The following is a 14,709-nucleotide window of genomic DNA, read 5'->3' as shown; positions in this document are numbered from 1 at the left end:
GCATGACTGACTTCAGTGCCACTACTTGTGGGGGAAGGTACTATGCAGTGTACAGGGATTAGAATCTGACCCCATTTTAATTTATTTGACATCTTTACAATTGTTTTACTCAATACACTGACAGCAGATATTCACAATTCAAGCTATGTTGTGCCTGGACACAGGACCACACATCAGTAAAACCCAAATGCTGAATGTCTGCAGCAAGTGAATGCAAAAGGGATAAGACTGGGCCATAGGGAACTGATTGACAATGTGGAGTGAGTATTCACTGAAAATGTGATATACTCTTTTCCCCAGCTCTAGTGCACAGTATGTTGATGTACATGTGCAGGTGATTGTGCGTGTTGATCTAGCTATCTGTATATCTGCACTCATCTATAAGGCCCTGATCCTCAAAGGTACACAGGTGCCTAACCCTCATTGAAATCACTGAAATCAGTGGGAGTTAGGTGCTTAAATATCTTTGCAGATCTTGGCCTAAGCACCAACATGTACAGTATGCGTGTCAGGTCAGTACCATTAGAAAGTCAACATTTGCCAAGAATATTGACACAATAATCACAGTTATTTCCTGTTCTAAGTATAGGGGAAAAACTGTTGTATCTCAGATATCACTGTATGGTGACTGTTGACTTGTTAATGAGAACTACTGTAGGTTAGGGATTGTTTTGTGCTTATTATAGTGTCACATAGCTTTCTCTCCTACAGCAAACCATACTTCTTGCCTTGGCTACAAGAGAAACAGAAGACACTGGTTATACCAGTTCTCCTCCAGTGCCCAAACCCAAAGATTTCCAGTGCAGTTACTTGTCTTGATGGGCTCCAGAATTACCTTCCAACACGGCTCCCAAGCCCAGACTGTAAGCAGCTGGCTAGATGTGACACAGTTCCCTGAGGCATTTCAGGGTTCTCAATGGGTGTGTTTCAAAAGGAGAATGAAATTGGCAAAAATCTTTAAACACAGAGAACATTTAAAATCATTGCACGCACACAAGCACACATGGAAACGAAAGAGGTTAAAAGAAGAAAAGGGGGGGGGGGAATAACAAAGAACATCAGAAAAAAAGGGTCTTTTTTCTTTGTCAGTTTTGTTTTCAAAGTATCACATTCAGTATGATCAATAACCAGCTGGCATCTTTTAAATAAGGACTTTGGGGTGTTTTTGCTCAGAGAGAGAGAGAGCGCGCAAGACAATAACTCTCTCCTCTGCTAATCCAATCAATGACTTATCTGAACATTCACTTTCAAGTGTAATTATCTGGCCACAGACTCTTGTTCAGGGTTAAAATATTTTCTCTAGTTCTCTCTTTGTAGAGGAGGCAATAAACCCCCCTCTTTTAGCAGCAGCAGTGTGTGGCAGTGCACTGAAGGTTGCTCCCTGCGTCCCTCTTTTTCCCCCCAGCAATAAGGGATGGTGCACTTGCACTCTTTCCCTCTGTTATACAGGCGTAAAGCCACTGATGTCAACGATCTGGTGCGAGAGAAGAATCAGGGACCTGATCCTCAGCTGTTACATATCAGCCTAGCTCTGAATAACAATAGTTTTAAATAAACACACTGACTCCCCACCCGGAGGAATTATCCTCCAGCAGACAGAGTGACTGGAGGTTTTAACATCCCCGCTCTTTGCCTCTCTTCTCCGCCACCTCTCTTCCCGAAGTAAAGCCAGAAAAAAAGGTGCTTATGCAAATAATCAACTGGGCTGTCTAACTGGAAAGACTGTCCGTGCAGGCAGGTTGCCAGAGAACGTCTCACCTCGTTTCACCGATGACCTATTCCATTTGGGAGCCTCAATAGCTTGAATCAAAAAGTCAATTTTTTAAAAATCCTCTTATTTCTTAGTGAGGATTAGAAGCCCTCCATTGCACCCGTGTGAGTCAGGCGTAACGCCATTAGCCGCTGACTTCAGCTGAGTTACAAGAGTAGAATCTGTATTCTCGCTGTATTTTTCACACTGCAACGCCACTGGCATGTTAAGGCATCTTCGGGCCCAAGAATCCTGTAAAATCCTTTGATTTAGAAGGGAACTCACTGCACGGTGAATCGATGGTAAAGATCATGGAACTTGGCAGAAATTTCATTGAATTAGCACTTGGTGATCATGGCACCTGGTACCTGCTTACTGGTAGAAAATGAATGTCAAGCTGATGGTTTGGAGAGAAAAGGTGGGTGAGGTAATATCTTTTATTGGCCAAACTTCTGTTGGAGAGAGAGACAGACCCGAAGAAGAGCTCTGTGTGGCCCGAAAGCTTGTCTCTCTCACTAACAGACATTGGTCCAATAAAAGATATTCCCTCGCTCACCTTGTCTCTCTAATATCCTGGGACTGACACGGCTACAGCAACACTGCTAAGCTGATGGTTTAACAGCCTTCGAGACTAATGTCCTTCCCTGGCAGAAGAAGGACAGCAGCACCTCTTTCCCCATATTGCTCTGTCTCTCTGAGTTCTGGGGAATGGGGGGCAGTGCGCCTGGCGAGATCACACTCCTCGGCCCATGGAATTCTTGGCCTCTCTGGTCTTCTGTACTACAAGCAGGAGAAAAAGTCAAGACCCTTGACTCTTACAATGGTGCCTAATCCACTAGATCCCAATGGATCCCAGGCAATGCCCATCATTTAGGAGCCCTGGTTTATCCCCCTCAACAATGGATATGTTAATATGGCATCTTCTTAATTCCCCAGGGCTGCAGACATAGTCAATCTTGTACCTTTCCCACCCACCCCTTGTGAATCCAGTTGCCTCCTCTCTCAAGTATTTACAATTGGCTCATCGCTGTGGTATTTAGGCACCAACACTCTTGGCCCCCGGCAGCAAGTGACATTTTCAAAACTACAATGGCACTTTGGAAGGTAAATCAGAGACCATCAGCTGACAGCAATGTACGAATGGGGGCGAGCGTTTGTGCTCCTCGCTGGAAATACTGGAGTGACAGGGAGCAGACAGTCTGTACATGAAGTGGTGTAGGTAGGGCTGCAGGGTTTGATGTGTTTACGTTATCAGAGGTGCTGCGCTGCACTGCCTTACTTCTGACCTGGTTTTAAACAGACCCCTGAAGACTATGGGCCATTTTCTGGCCCCTTCCTTGAAGTCTGAGAGGTAGCACAGGCTGCAAGTCTGGCCCGGATGCTGCCTTGCGTGTGTTAACTAACTCGTCACAAGGCAAAAAATGGCTCAACTGAAGCCAGTGGGAAAAATCCAATTGTCTTCATGGACGCAGGGCTTGGTTCTAAGCCAGCCAAGCGCTGGCACGGTATTTAGGGCTCTGTCTGGCCGCCCACAGCGATACCCCCTGAAATCAAGTGAGCAAGGGCTGTGGGATCTGGCTCACAAAGAAATCGAGACGCGTTTCAAAAGAAAACCAGGGGGAACTGCAATGTAAACAGGCTCTGGGATACCAGAAAGGCCTGGAAGACGAGTCTCGCTCTCTCATTCTCTCTGTCTCTCTCGCGCCATCATGGCATCTGTCCAGCCCTACACATATACGCCCTCAGAAAGCCAGCAGGGCCCATTTCTGTGAGGCCGTGAGCACCCTCATTTTGGCAGGACGTGAGGTGCATCCTCCTTGCCTTTATTCTCTTTGCACCTCTCCCCAGCTTGTGCCACGCTCCACACACTCACGTCCTTCTCCTAGCCAGCTGTTGTCGCAGGGAGTTAGCACTAAGCGAGGCTTTTCCTAATCTTTGCTGGGATACGTCAGCCGGGGCTGATGCCATCTGAACGTCTGATCCCCGTGCATGCTAACACAATGCTGCGTCTCATCTTTTGTCTCCCTTGCACCCAGCGGCAGAGCAAAAAGATTATGCTTCTGTTGCTGTTATTTAAATCAGTCTTTTTCTGCATGGGTATTTTTTTCCCGTCTGTCTTTCCGCTCTCTGTCTGGTTATTGATCATGGCATTTTTTATTTTCATTCTTTGCTTAGATGTATTGATAAGGCATACCCTGCCCGTTCCTTCAGTTTCTTATCTGTTATCCCATCTTTGGATACAAGTTTGTTAAAAACCAGAATGCCAATAACCATGTTCACCTGTTGAAAGAAAAATAACAGACAGGTTTGTTTTTAAATGGCTCAGGATAGAATCAATAACACAAAAACGTTTGGTAAGGTTGGCACATGAACATCTACTCCAGCTGACCAGTAGTCATCCCCTCTCTTGCCACCCCACCACAGCCCCGTTGAATGCAGGCCGGTGGGTTTAGCAACACCCAGGGTACCTGCTAGCAGATCTGAGAGGTCATTGTGACTCAGGACAAGATTGCAAAGCGGTCAGATCATAGCACAAGCATTTGAAACCTGATGGGCTTTGGGTGATGAACACTCGGCATCTAGAAAGGAAAACACAGGCAGCACAACCAAATGATCAGGGCCGTTCTGGGGAATACATAAAGAAAAAGGCAAATGGGAGAGGAGACAGGGGCTGGGTTTCAAACGCTTTTCAGCATCTCCGACAGGAGCTAAAGGAGCTGCTGCAGTCGCGGCAAGGTGAGACCAGGCAGTGCTGAGAATCTGCCATTCTCACTGCCCTGTGGACAGCCACGGTTCTGCTCAGACGCACTCCGAGATGTGGCGAAAGCGGCCACATTCAGGGCAAGTGGGCATGTCAATGATATAGCGACCTTAGCCTTGTGTTGGCTTTGGGGGATGATGCAGTCGCCAAGGGTGGAGCCTGTGCTAGCCATCTGTTTCCAAGAGGTGTTAGAGCAGTGGTTCTCAACCTGCGGCCCAATCAGCACAGAGCTGCAGCTCCTGTGACATCCTCAGGGCCATACAGGTGGTACTGGATGAGGCCCACAATGGTAAATAGGTTGAGAACCACTGTATTAGAGGATGAGTCCTGCCTTGAGGGCAGGGAACTGGACTAGATGACCTATTGAGGTCTCTTCCAGTCCTACACGTCTATGAGGGGGAACCACATGGTCACGTGGCATGATTGGTCAGGCTCAGAACAGAACTCTGCTGACCATACTCATAGCTGTGTATATACAGCATGGGGATGCATGTGTTTCCACTTCTATAGAACCTTTTCTCTGGAGAGCTCAGACCACTTATAAAAGCATGAATTAATATGTGTGCTGATCAGATGTATGGGGAAACCATGACTGAAGCGACAAGGACCTCCTGGAATTCAGATCTCACAAGGTGAAGCCAACTCCCTTAGCGGTCCTGAATCATAGAATCCTAGAGGATCAGGGTTGGAAGGGACCTCAGGAGGTCATCTAGTCCCACCCCCGGCTCAAAGAAGGACCAATCCCCAACTCCCAATGCACAGCAGGATTCATTGCTGCAAGCAGCATTTCTGCAAACGCCACTGGGCTTTCAGCATGCGCTACGGAGATGTGAATGTGCCATCGCCACACAGGTATCACTCAGGTCACAAGAAAATGCATTAAGGGGACAGGAAAGGAGGCTGCAACCATGGTGGAAAAATGACACCATCCAGGTTTTGTTGCCATGGTGTCCTGATACTATTCAACTCAGGTTAGAAATCCCACACGTGGGGCTTTTCCGGAAGGTAGGGCCAAATCCAAAGATGTGCAAGGGGGGCTAGTTGGAGATATACCTATCTCATAGAGCTGGAAGGGACCTTGAAAGGTCATCAAGTCCAGCCCCCTGCCTTCACTAGCAGGACCAAGTACTGATTTTTGCCCCAGACCCCCTAAGTAGCCCCCCTCAAGGATTGAACTCACAACCCTGGGTTTAGTAGGCTAATGCTCAAACCACTGAGCTATCCCTTCCCCATGCATGGGAGCGGGAGTCTAAGTGATTAAGTCTAGTGGCAGTCGGCAAGTGTGACTGCAGCTCCCTTGAATAACAACAGCAGTGAGGCCGTGGCAGCATGGGCGGCAGCTACTTGTGTCTGTACCGAGCCCTGGGCTGAGGAATGTCTCTGTGTACTGCAATCACACCTCCTGACCGCAATGGAGCCATACCCCGAGCGCATGTCTAGAGGCAGGCTATGCTGGTGGACGCAACACATTGCGGGGCAGGAAGAAGACGTACGTCACATTGCCTAACCCACCCTACAGTCGCCTCCAGACTGGCTGAGATTTAGGATCACCTCTGCATTTGACCCATTGGCTTCAGCAGGAGCAAGAAGAAGCTCATTGATGGGCCTCACCGCTGGGAATGAACCAAGAAGCTCCGAGGGGCGGCTGATCCTGCAAAGTCCCACCCTCCTACTCTAGCCAATGGAATTGCTCAGCACCAGGTAGTCTCCAGCTCTGGGTTATTTCCTAGAGACCCTGCTAGAGACACAGGCATTTGGTGCTTTCTAGGGTAAACAATATAGGGTCATTCAAAAACAGTCCTAAAAGCCAGTCACCTCAGGGCAGCTTCCACCCAAAGGCACCAAAATCCACAGGCTAAAAGAAAGTCCTGAAGAGTTTTCAGTGAAAAGAAGTAGAAGGTAGAAAAGTCTGTGCGGCCTGAATCCACTTGCCTAAATCCATTAATTTGAAAGGAAAAGAGAGGGCTGTTTTCATTGATTTCCAGTTTATCCAACAGCACCATCCAATGATGTGAGCTAACAGTCCATTAAATAAAAGCCTGCTTTGGTTACTCGGGCAAGCAGTCCCATTCATGCCAGCTGGTCTGCTCGTGTCAGTACAGGAGGCAGAATTTGGACTGGTAGGACCTGATTCTCTCCTATCTGGAGCCTTGCATGTAAATGACACAGGCAACCTTGTCCTTGCGTTCTGCCCTGGCAGCCCCTGACAGTCACGTGGCACTGGTGTATGTGACAGCACTGGGGGCACGGAAGAGGAGAATCAGGTGTTACTTTTTCTGAGTGAGGAAACTACCAAAAAGTCTAGAAAAAGTCGACCTGAGGTGAGTTAGCTGCATCCCAAGAACCTAAACCACACTGGGACTGTGCTACCAAACGTTGCTAAGAATGGGCAATGACATTTGGGCCTGGTTCTTGTTTGGCTAGTATCCACCATGAGCTAGTTTAAACGATGGGGGAAGCCCAAGCCCGGGTACAGCTACGGGTTTGGCCCTAGTGCAGCAAGCAGGGACCAGTCAATAGAAGAACGTGGGTGCCCCGCAGTCTGATCTCTTTCGATCTCGGTTATTTACTTGAGGAAACTGCTGTTGGGGTTAGGATCAGCTGCTGGGTCACTGGATTCTGCTCCACAGATATTAATAAAATCCCAAACCACCGGGTGTGATTGGCTCTGAGAAAACACTGATGAGACAGAGCCACTCTGAGCAGTACAGCCCAAGATAGCTGCAGGAAATCGATCGCTGGTTGATCACAGCACTGTGGGTGTGGTCTGCTTGGTGTACCTACTTGGTCTACTAGTGTGTGTCCCTAGCATGCCAATAGGTGCCAATTGCCTGGTACACTTACGAGTGTAACAAGTGTGTTCTGCCTGAAACACAGCTGGTAGATTCACAGCTGCTGGCAGCTGGTAAACACAGCCGCGTAACAGGTATGCTTCACCTGGAAGTCGATGGAATTTTTAGCTGCCACCCACAGGCTCATATGCAATCTCATGGTAAATCATTTCTAATCATTCATCTCCAGAAACATCCATGTTATGTAGTGTAACTCAGTAATTGAATCAATAAAAGATATTTCAGCAAATAAAAATCATCACCGTGTTTCTTGGCAAACACGCATTGGAGTATGGCAGTGGCCCGCTTACAGAGACATCCACTCTTAATTACATGCCTCATAACTCCCCCTCCTTATCTCTGGGATGATGTCTAGAAATGAATAAGCAAGTCTGAGATCCAGCCACTGAGATAACTAGAGGAAAGAAGCTGATGATTATTCTCTGTCTCATGTTAGCCAAGCCCTGAGCGTCTCCATGCAGAAATCTGTTACCACAAACCACACTTCCATGCAAGGAAGTGTCATCCTGGGGTTCACCTCAGATCAGGTGAGTGAAACCGACTAACATACTGAATTTAGCTCTGGGAGCTTGGCAGGATTTTAGGCTCAGGGTCATGTCACACCTTTGTTCTTCCATTGCTGATGTCAATGAGAGGTGCACATGCTGCTGGAGATAACCCTAAGAATAGCAGTGGCTATAAAGACATTTCCAAGCCTGAACATAGAGTTTGATGAAAGGAAGAAGGACAAAGGAGGGATGGTCTTGTGGTCAAAGCACAGATCTATGACTCAGGTGATTGTGGTTCAACTCTTGGTTTAGCTACGGACTTCCTGTGTGACCCTGAGTAAGTCACTTACTCTCTCTGAGCCTCAGTTTCCCATTTATAAAATAGGGAGACGACTGCTTCCTCTTTCTTCCACCCTTTGTCTGTCTATTTAGCCTGTAAGTTCTTTGAGGAAGAGACTGTCTCTCAGTCATGCGTCTGACAAAGTGGGTATTCACCCACGAAAGCTCATGCTCCAATACGTCTGTTAGTCTATAAGGTGCCACAGGACTCTTTGTCACTTTTTACAGATCCAGACTAACACGGCTACCCCTCTCATAGTCTCTCACTATGAATGTACAGCAAAATGGGTCCTGGTTGGGGCTTCTTGGTGCTACTTTAACACCAATAGTGATAATCGGTATGTCTACATGGGGATAAAAAACCCATGGCTGGCCCAGGTCAGCTGACTGGAGCTCATGGGGCTTGGGCTCTGAGGCTGAAAAATCGCTGTGTAGAAGTTCAGGCTTGGGTTGAAACCCGAGATCTGGAACCCTGTGAAGATCTAGCTCGAGCCCAGCCGTCTACACAGCAATGTTTAGCCGTGCTGCCCAAGCCTCATGAGCATAAGTCAACTGATTATTGGGTTATTTCTCTCTCTGTAGACATACCCAAAAAGAGCAACCACCCTGGGGGGCCGGAAAAGAATAAACAAGGAAAAAGGGAATGTGAAATAATGTAAGATCTATACAGCCAGAGAGAAGCCTGGAGTAATGGTGATAACTGCATTGTGAGCTCTCATGAGCCTTGCAATATTTAGTGCTGTTCTTAAAGCCTCATCTCATGGAGTCATGTGATCACAGGAGACCAGCAGCTTTGACTTTCAAGAAAGGAAATTTCTAGCTGTCATGACTGCAGGGGAAAAGACTGAAACCGTGAACCCTAAAGGCTCAAAAACTCCAAGGCAAATAAAAAGAACCCGACTTCTTGTTTCTACAAGAGACTCTCATGATTTCTGAATGCTTTGGGTTGGCAGTGCTGAGGTAAACCAAACAGGGGTTTCTCTACATCATATGGGCAGTGAGGAGGCTGAATTTACAGGCCTGGCTCTTTAAAATTCCTGCTGCCCAGCAGAAAGAATGCACTGAGCTCAAGAAGATATTCCCTTTCTGGAGGCCAATAAGGACAGGGCTGTAGGTGGTTGGAAAGGGAGAATAATAAAAGAGATGTACGGAGAAGAAGTACCATGCTTCTGTTTTCAAGTCAAAGAGAATCCCGTTCTAAGAAAAACTGGGGGTTTAAGTTCCCTTCCTTCCTCATGTCTTGTTCATCAACACAGCAAAAGCAAAATGGCTGGAGGAGTGACAATGACTCCAGTTTCTCTGGACATTCCCAAAAGTCACTTCCTACCCACCACAGATGTGTGTCAAGTACTGTTTAACTTCTCTTGGCCACCAAACCATATGGAAAATATGGTACATGGGCAAGTGATTGGCTAATCTGAAAGCACTTCTTCTTCCCTGTATCCCATCAACTGGCATACGGTCCCTGTGAAAGCATCGGCCATCTTCATCTGCCCATGGGACGTTAAGGTCCACCTGCTTGCCATCTTCTTGGATGGAATCATCCGTCACTTCCTCAGCTTTCCTTGGGGCTTCTTTCCTGCCACTCACTCCTACCACGCTATCTTCACCAGCTCCTCTTCATTCAATCCTCGGCATGTGTCCAAATCAGCAAAGTCACCGCACTGATACTGTATCATGCTATTATTAATTCTATAAGAATAATTTGCTCTATAATAAAAACGACCACAACTGCAACATTACTAAGTAAAATCCAACTGATCCTGTAACCAATGAGGTATATTGTGCTGCCTAATGTGTATATCGGTATACCACTGCCCTCTGCTAAATGTAATCTGAACTGCTCGACTGTGTGCCATTGGCCCTATACTGCTAGCAACTAAAAGAGAGTCAAATTTCCCTTTGCCTAGCTGTTAGAAGCCTGTTCTAGAGCAGGATACCCTGAGTTCTATCTCCTCCATCATTATGAAATTGCATAGGGCCAGGGCACGATGCACAGTGATGTCCTAGCAGGCCACAGCTGTGTCATATTTACTCCTGCCTACGTGGGATTGTCACATAGGCCCATGCAGTGAAAAGAAGCGAAAGCTTGATTTGGAAAGGGACATCAAACATTGCTAAAATCCCCATCTCCCAGAGATTCTCCAGCACCCACAGCGCCTTTGCAGCCCCTTCGCCTGAAAGCAAGCAAAGTAACTGGAAAGTAACCACAGATTCTCTTGATGAGCATGGTTTCATTTAGTTGAATGTAGCAGTGGCTCTCCCCCATCCATGCCCTCTGGGTCATACTGTGAGCTGAAAGCAAAGGGGGCTGGCCTACTGAGCTGCACAGGACCCGCTCAGCATTGTCTGACCACTGATTTCAAGAGCTTCATTTAGCCTCTGAAAAAGAAAATCTCCTGCATGCGCTTCCAGTCTGGAAGAGTGATCACAGACACACTGGCTGTACTGGCTTAGCTTGGTCCGATCTCAATGGGGAATGGCAATTTTTAAAAGCGGTTGTGTCAGGATTTCCCACCACTGCCCTGCGATTCCATCCAGTTCGGGCCACAACATGGCAGCGTTAACCAGCTTGGTTCTAAAAGGAGGATCAGAGTCGATCTGTTACATTTCAGAGCCAAATTGGTCAGTTGGTGCATGTGGCATGCTTTGGTGCTAGTGAAATCAGCACATTTCTGGCCTCTGATCCTTTTGCTTTTTCCTACAGGGTTGTTTCTCCTGAAGGGGAGATAAAAAGGAATGGGGCGGGGGAGGAAGAGAGTGAGGAAGGCACATGAGGGAAAAAAGAAAGCTCTCAACTAGAGCAAATACCAAAACGACTGCAGCTGCTGGTCCCACGAAGGCGTAGAGAAGGCCTCCTTCTAATGACAGCCAGCAGCTGGAAAACAAGGAGAGAGAAAAGAAGTTACCCACGCAGCACTGTCACCCCGATGGCCAGCATTGCTGCAAAGGGGGCTAACACCTGAGGAAATCACAGCACGTCCATCCCAATTTTACCATACACAGAGGTTCTTCCTTGAGGCTGTTTGTTTGCTTTGTGCATTACACTTAGCGTGGATGGTATAACACCATGGCCTGGGCAGTACTACTGCTGGACAAAGAACTGATTTTTTGGTTGACTGGCCATTCTGAAAAGTCTGAAAAAAATACATTTCAAGTTGACCTGAAAATGAAATTTTTGGCAAATCAATAAGTCTAAAAAAATGTGTTTGGGACGGAACAAATTTTTTGTTTGACCCAGAATGTGACGTTTGCAGTTTTTTAATTTTTAAAAGGAAATTTTGAAACAAAAAGTCATTTTGAATTGAAAAATGGAAATGACTTATTTAAAAAATGGCAGAATGAAACATTCTGCCATTTTCAGATTCTTTTTGTTTTTCCCAGTGCAAACAATTCAGCGAAGCTGACATGAATTGCTAAACATTTTGGTGTTGTTGAATCTGCATTTTTCATGGAAAAATAGTTTCAGCCAAAAAATGGCACCCAGTCCTAGTCGGTATCATGTGTTTATATGTAGTCAGATTCATTTCTGGCCTCTCAGGGACGAGCACAAAGTAACCTAAGCTCTTTGGATTTGTCTGAAAAAAGGTGTTTGTTGAAAAATGCTTGCATTGAAATACAAGAAAATCCATGCCGATTCGTACCACATTCTGCAAAACCCATTTCAATATTTACAAACCCCCAAGGGCCAAATTGTGCCATTGTTCTACTAAGCCGGGTGGGAGAGCAAAAAGGAGAAAACTGCCTTCACCTCACTTCCTTCCCAGAATAAGATCTGCCTGGATCTTGGGTCCAGGATGGGCACACTGCAGCCCCTCACTCTCCCGATATTCCTGCTATGAACAAGTTGGAGGAGACAGGCAGAGCAGGTGGGGGGAGTCATGGCAGTATCCCCATTATTGGTCTGTACAGAGACCACCACAATGGGGCCCAGATGCTTGATTAGGGTTCCTAGATGTTCCAATACTATAAGTAGTGAACAACAACAACTGGAGCGGTACGGGTCCAGAATTAAAGTTCACAGGGAAATTTCATGATTTCAAAATGTCTTTTTATTCTGAATCAGAATGAAACACTGACATCTGGAAGTTCCCAGGAAAGGAAAGTTCCAGGAAAATTTCATTTCAAGTCCACCAAAATGTTTTGTTTCAGTTTCGACTTGTTTTTATTTGACGTTATAATTTACAATATGACATAAAAGAAAATTTGCAATGAAAGATCAAAACTTCTGGAGCACTTCAACCGCATCAAAACACTTCACTCTGATGGGTTTTTTTAATGAAATTTTGCTGAAATCGACGCTTTCCCATCAAACGTTTCTATTCCCTCAAATCGGCATTTTCTGAGAGAGATGAATGGTCTGTCGGAAAATTTTCAACCAGCTCTAATAATGCTAAGGTGCAAAGGGGCAGAAAGCGGCTCTCCATCAAGGGCTGCAGTAACTGACTTCCTTCCTGCATGCAAGAGGGGGCAGGGGAAGGACTGTGACACAAGGACGCCTGAGTCCTTGTGCCCCCCAGAGCTATACCTTGGATGATGTCGCCTACCCCCTACGCTCTGCTCAATGCTGTGCCTAGAACTCAATATAGCCCTACCTTTGGGACCGGCTTCCCAGTGCCATCTTTAAACAACGGGGAAAACGGCGATTGAGCAGAGCAGCTTGGAGATGGAGGAACGCAGTGATCTGCTAACCCGCCGGCCTGAGCGGCAGACAAGGCGGAATGCCTTTGAGTGATGGAACTGACAGTGTTCAGTCCCGCGTTGCAATTAGCTGGGAGGATTCAGACTGACAAGGGCTTTTCTTCCCTTCACATCCCTGGCAGCCCCTCTCCTCCCTCAAAATGTCAGTCTTTCTGAAGGGAAATTCACACATCACCAGACATTGTCCTTCATCCTTTCTGACTGCCTGGACCACTGGATAACAGTGCCTAATTGAAGCGCTTTCATGCAAAGCTGTCAGAAGTGGTGGCTGATGGCAGAGATGTGAAGAGGGCGAGGCTGGCTTCTACAGCGGTTCCAGGCAAGAAACTCCAGAGAAGGTCGTTAGCTTAGTGCAGCAATTCTCAGCCTCTTCTGTATCAGGATCTTGGGACTCTACAAAGGCCATTAAATGAATGCAAATAGCTAACATTTCCAGAACACCTTTCACTGAAGGATCCCAAAGTGCTTTACAGATGGTGTACAGAGGGGATCTCATCAACACCACTGAAATGCAGCCATATCTGGGGTAGAACAAGCCAGCTGTTTAGCAGTGCACAGCAACGCCATGCAACTATTTAGGACAAGAAGTGAAAAATATCCTTTGTAGTTAGACGCTGTCAGCCACTCACGAGCAGCAGTCAGACTGAGAGCAGCTATTCCAGGCATTCCCCGAGACCCCTTAGTGATTTGTTATGTGTCCGATCCTTTTCTAAATTCCCCAAGAGCTGAAGTGGGCCTGAAGTGGTGCTGCGACCTTGTGCTGGCCCATTGTACAGAAATGGATTTAACTTGTAAGTCATTTTCAGAGGCACACCTTGTTGGCCAGAATGCAGCGGGTCTCATGCCAGTATCCCACAGACGACGTATTTATAACAGAAGGGGCGGAGCTGGGAATCTGAGCTCTGCCACAGAGATTAATGTGGAGTGCTCCCCACCGACATTATGGCTCCTTGGTCATTTGTGAACTGCGCAGGCACGGAGGCCTGGTACCATGACACTACATGGCATGAAGCAGGACGTTGCACGACATCAGGCTCTCTCTCCACACCGAGAGGAGCATTGGGTGCTAAGAAACCTGGGGGGTTCTCTCTGGGACACTTGGAAAAGTGTCCTCGAAGCCTGGCAATTGTACTTCTCTAAGCCATCTGCATGCATGTGAACCCACCGGTGAGAGTGTGTAACTGGTCCTCCCGCGGTGTTATTACAGCCCACAGCTACAGCGCTTGGTTCTTTAGCTCACGCTGTAGCAGCTCCTGCTTCTAGCTCTGGAGGTCCCCAGTTAAATCCCCAGCGTGGTGGCCAGAAGAGTGGCTGTCACATCTGCATTCAACAGCACATGGCAAATGGTGGCTAAGCCCGTGGAGGGTTTATTGCACGCGGAGTGTTTATTGCACGTATGACACCTACGCAGTCCATCGAAAGGATGGCATATGGCTTTCCAGGTAACTGGAGCAGCTTCCATCAAATGTTGTTAAAAGGCAAATTGGAAGGATTTCCTGCCCTTTAACAGGGACATTGCAAAGCAGAGCACTGAGCAATGAAAGCAGTATGTTGGCACTGGGAAAGATGCAACCAAGAAGATGGCCAGTCACTGGGCCTCAGAAACATAAGGACAAACTCTGAAGTTTTTATTCAGGACAAATTCCCCTTGATCTCTGGGATCTCAGGATGATCTCCTGGCTCTGTCCTGCCAGCTAAAAGAGCCCCTCCAAATTCTCGCGGGCCTCGCACTGTCACAGCAATATGTTTATTATCTTGGTTCACAATATGAGGATGCGGAGGGGTCATCCATCGATTTAAAGTGCCGACAGGATGATG

The 14,709-nt window shown here is 47.0% G+C and overlaps 1 protein-coding gene across 1 annotated transcript in view; it reads right to left on the bottom strand.

Annotated features, from left to right (window-relative positions):
- The window catches only part of ADGRB1 (adhesion G protein-coupled receptor B1), a gene marked incomplete in the record, with an annotated part of 371,095 nt that overhangs the window by 39,364 nt on the left and 317,022 nt on the right, over positions 1-14,709 (bottom strand). Inside the window, 2 exon segments of the mRNA XM_034763711.1 lie at positions 3,945-4,030; positions 11,002-11,068. Coding sequence (XP_034619602.1) covers positions 3,945-4,030; positions 11,002-11,068 — 153 coding nt within the window.

Source organism: Trachemys scripta, chromosome 2 (assembly GCF_013100865.1).
Source record: "Trachemys scripta elegans isolate TJP31775 chromosome 2, CAS_Tse_1.0, whole genome shotgun sequence".
Classification (NCBI taxonomy): domain Eukaryota; kingdom Metazoa; phylum Chordata; order Testudines; family Emydidae; genus Trachemys; species Trachemys scripta.
The sequence above is the reverse complement of the archived record's forward strand: the minus strand, read 5'-3'. Positions and strand labels throughout refer to the sequence as shown.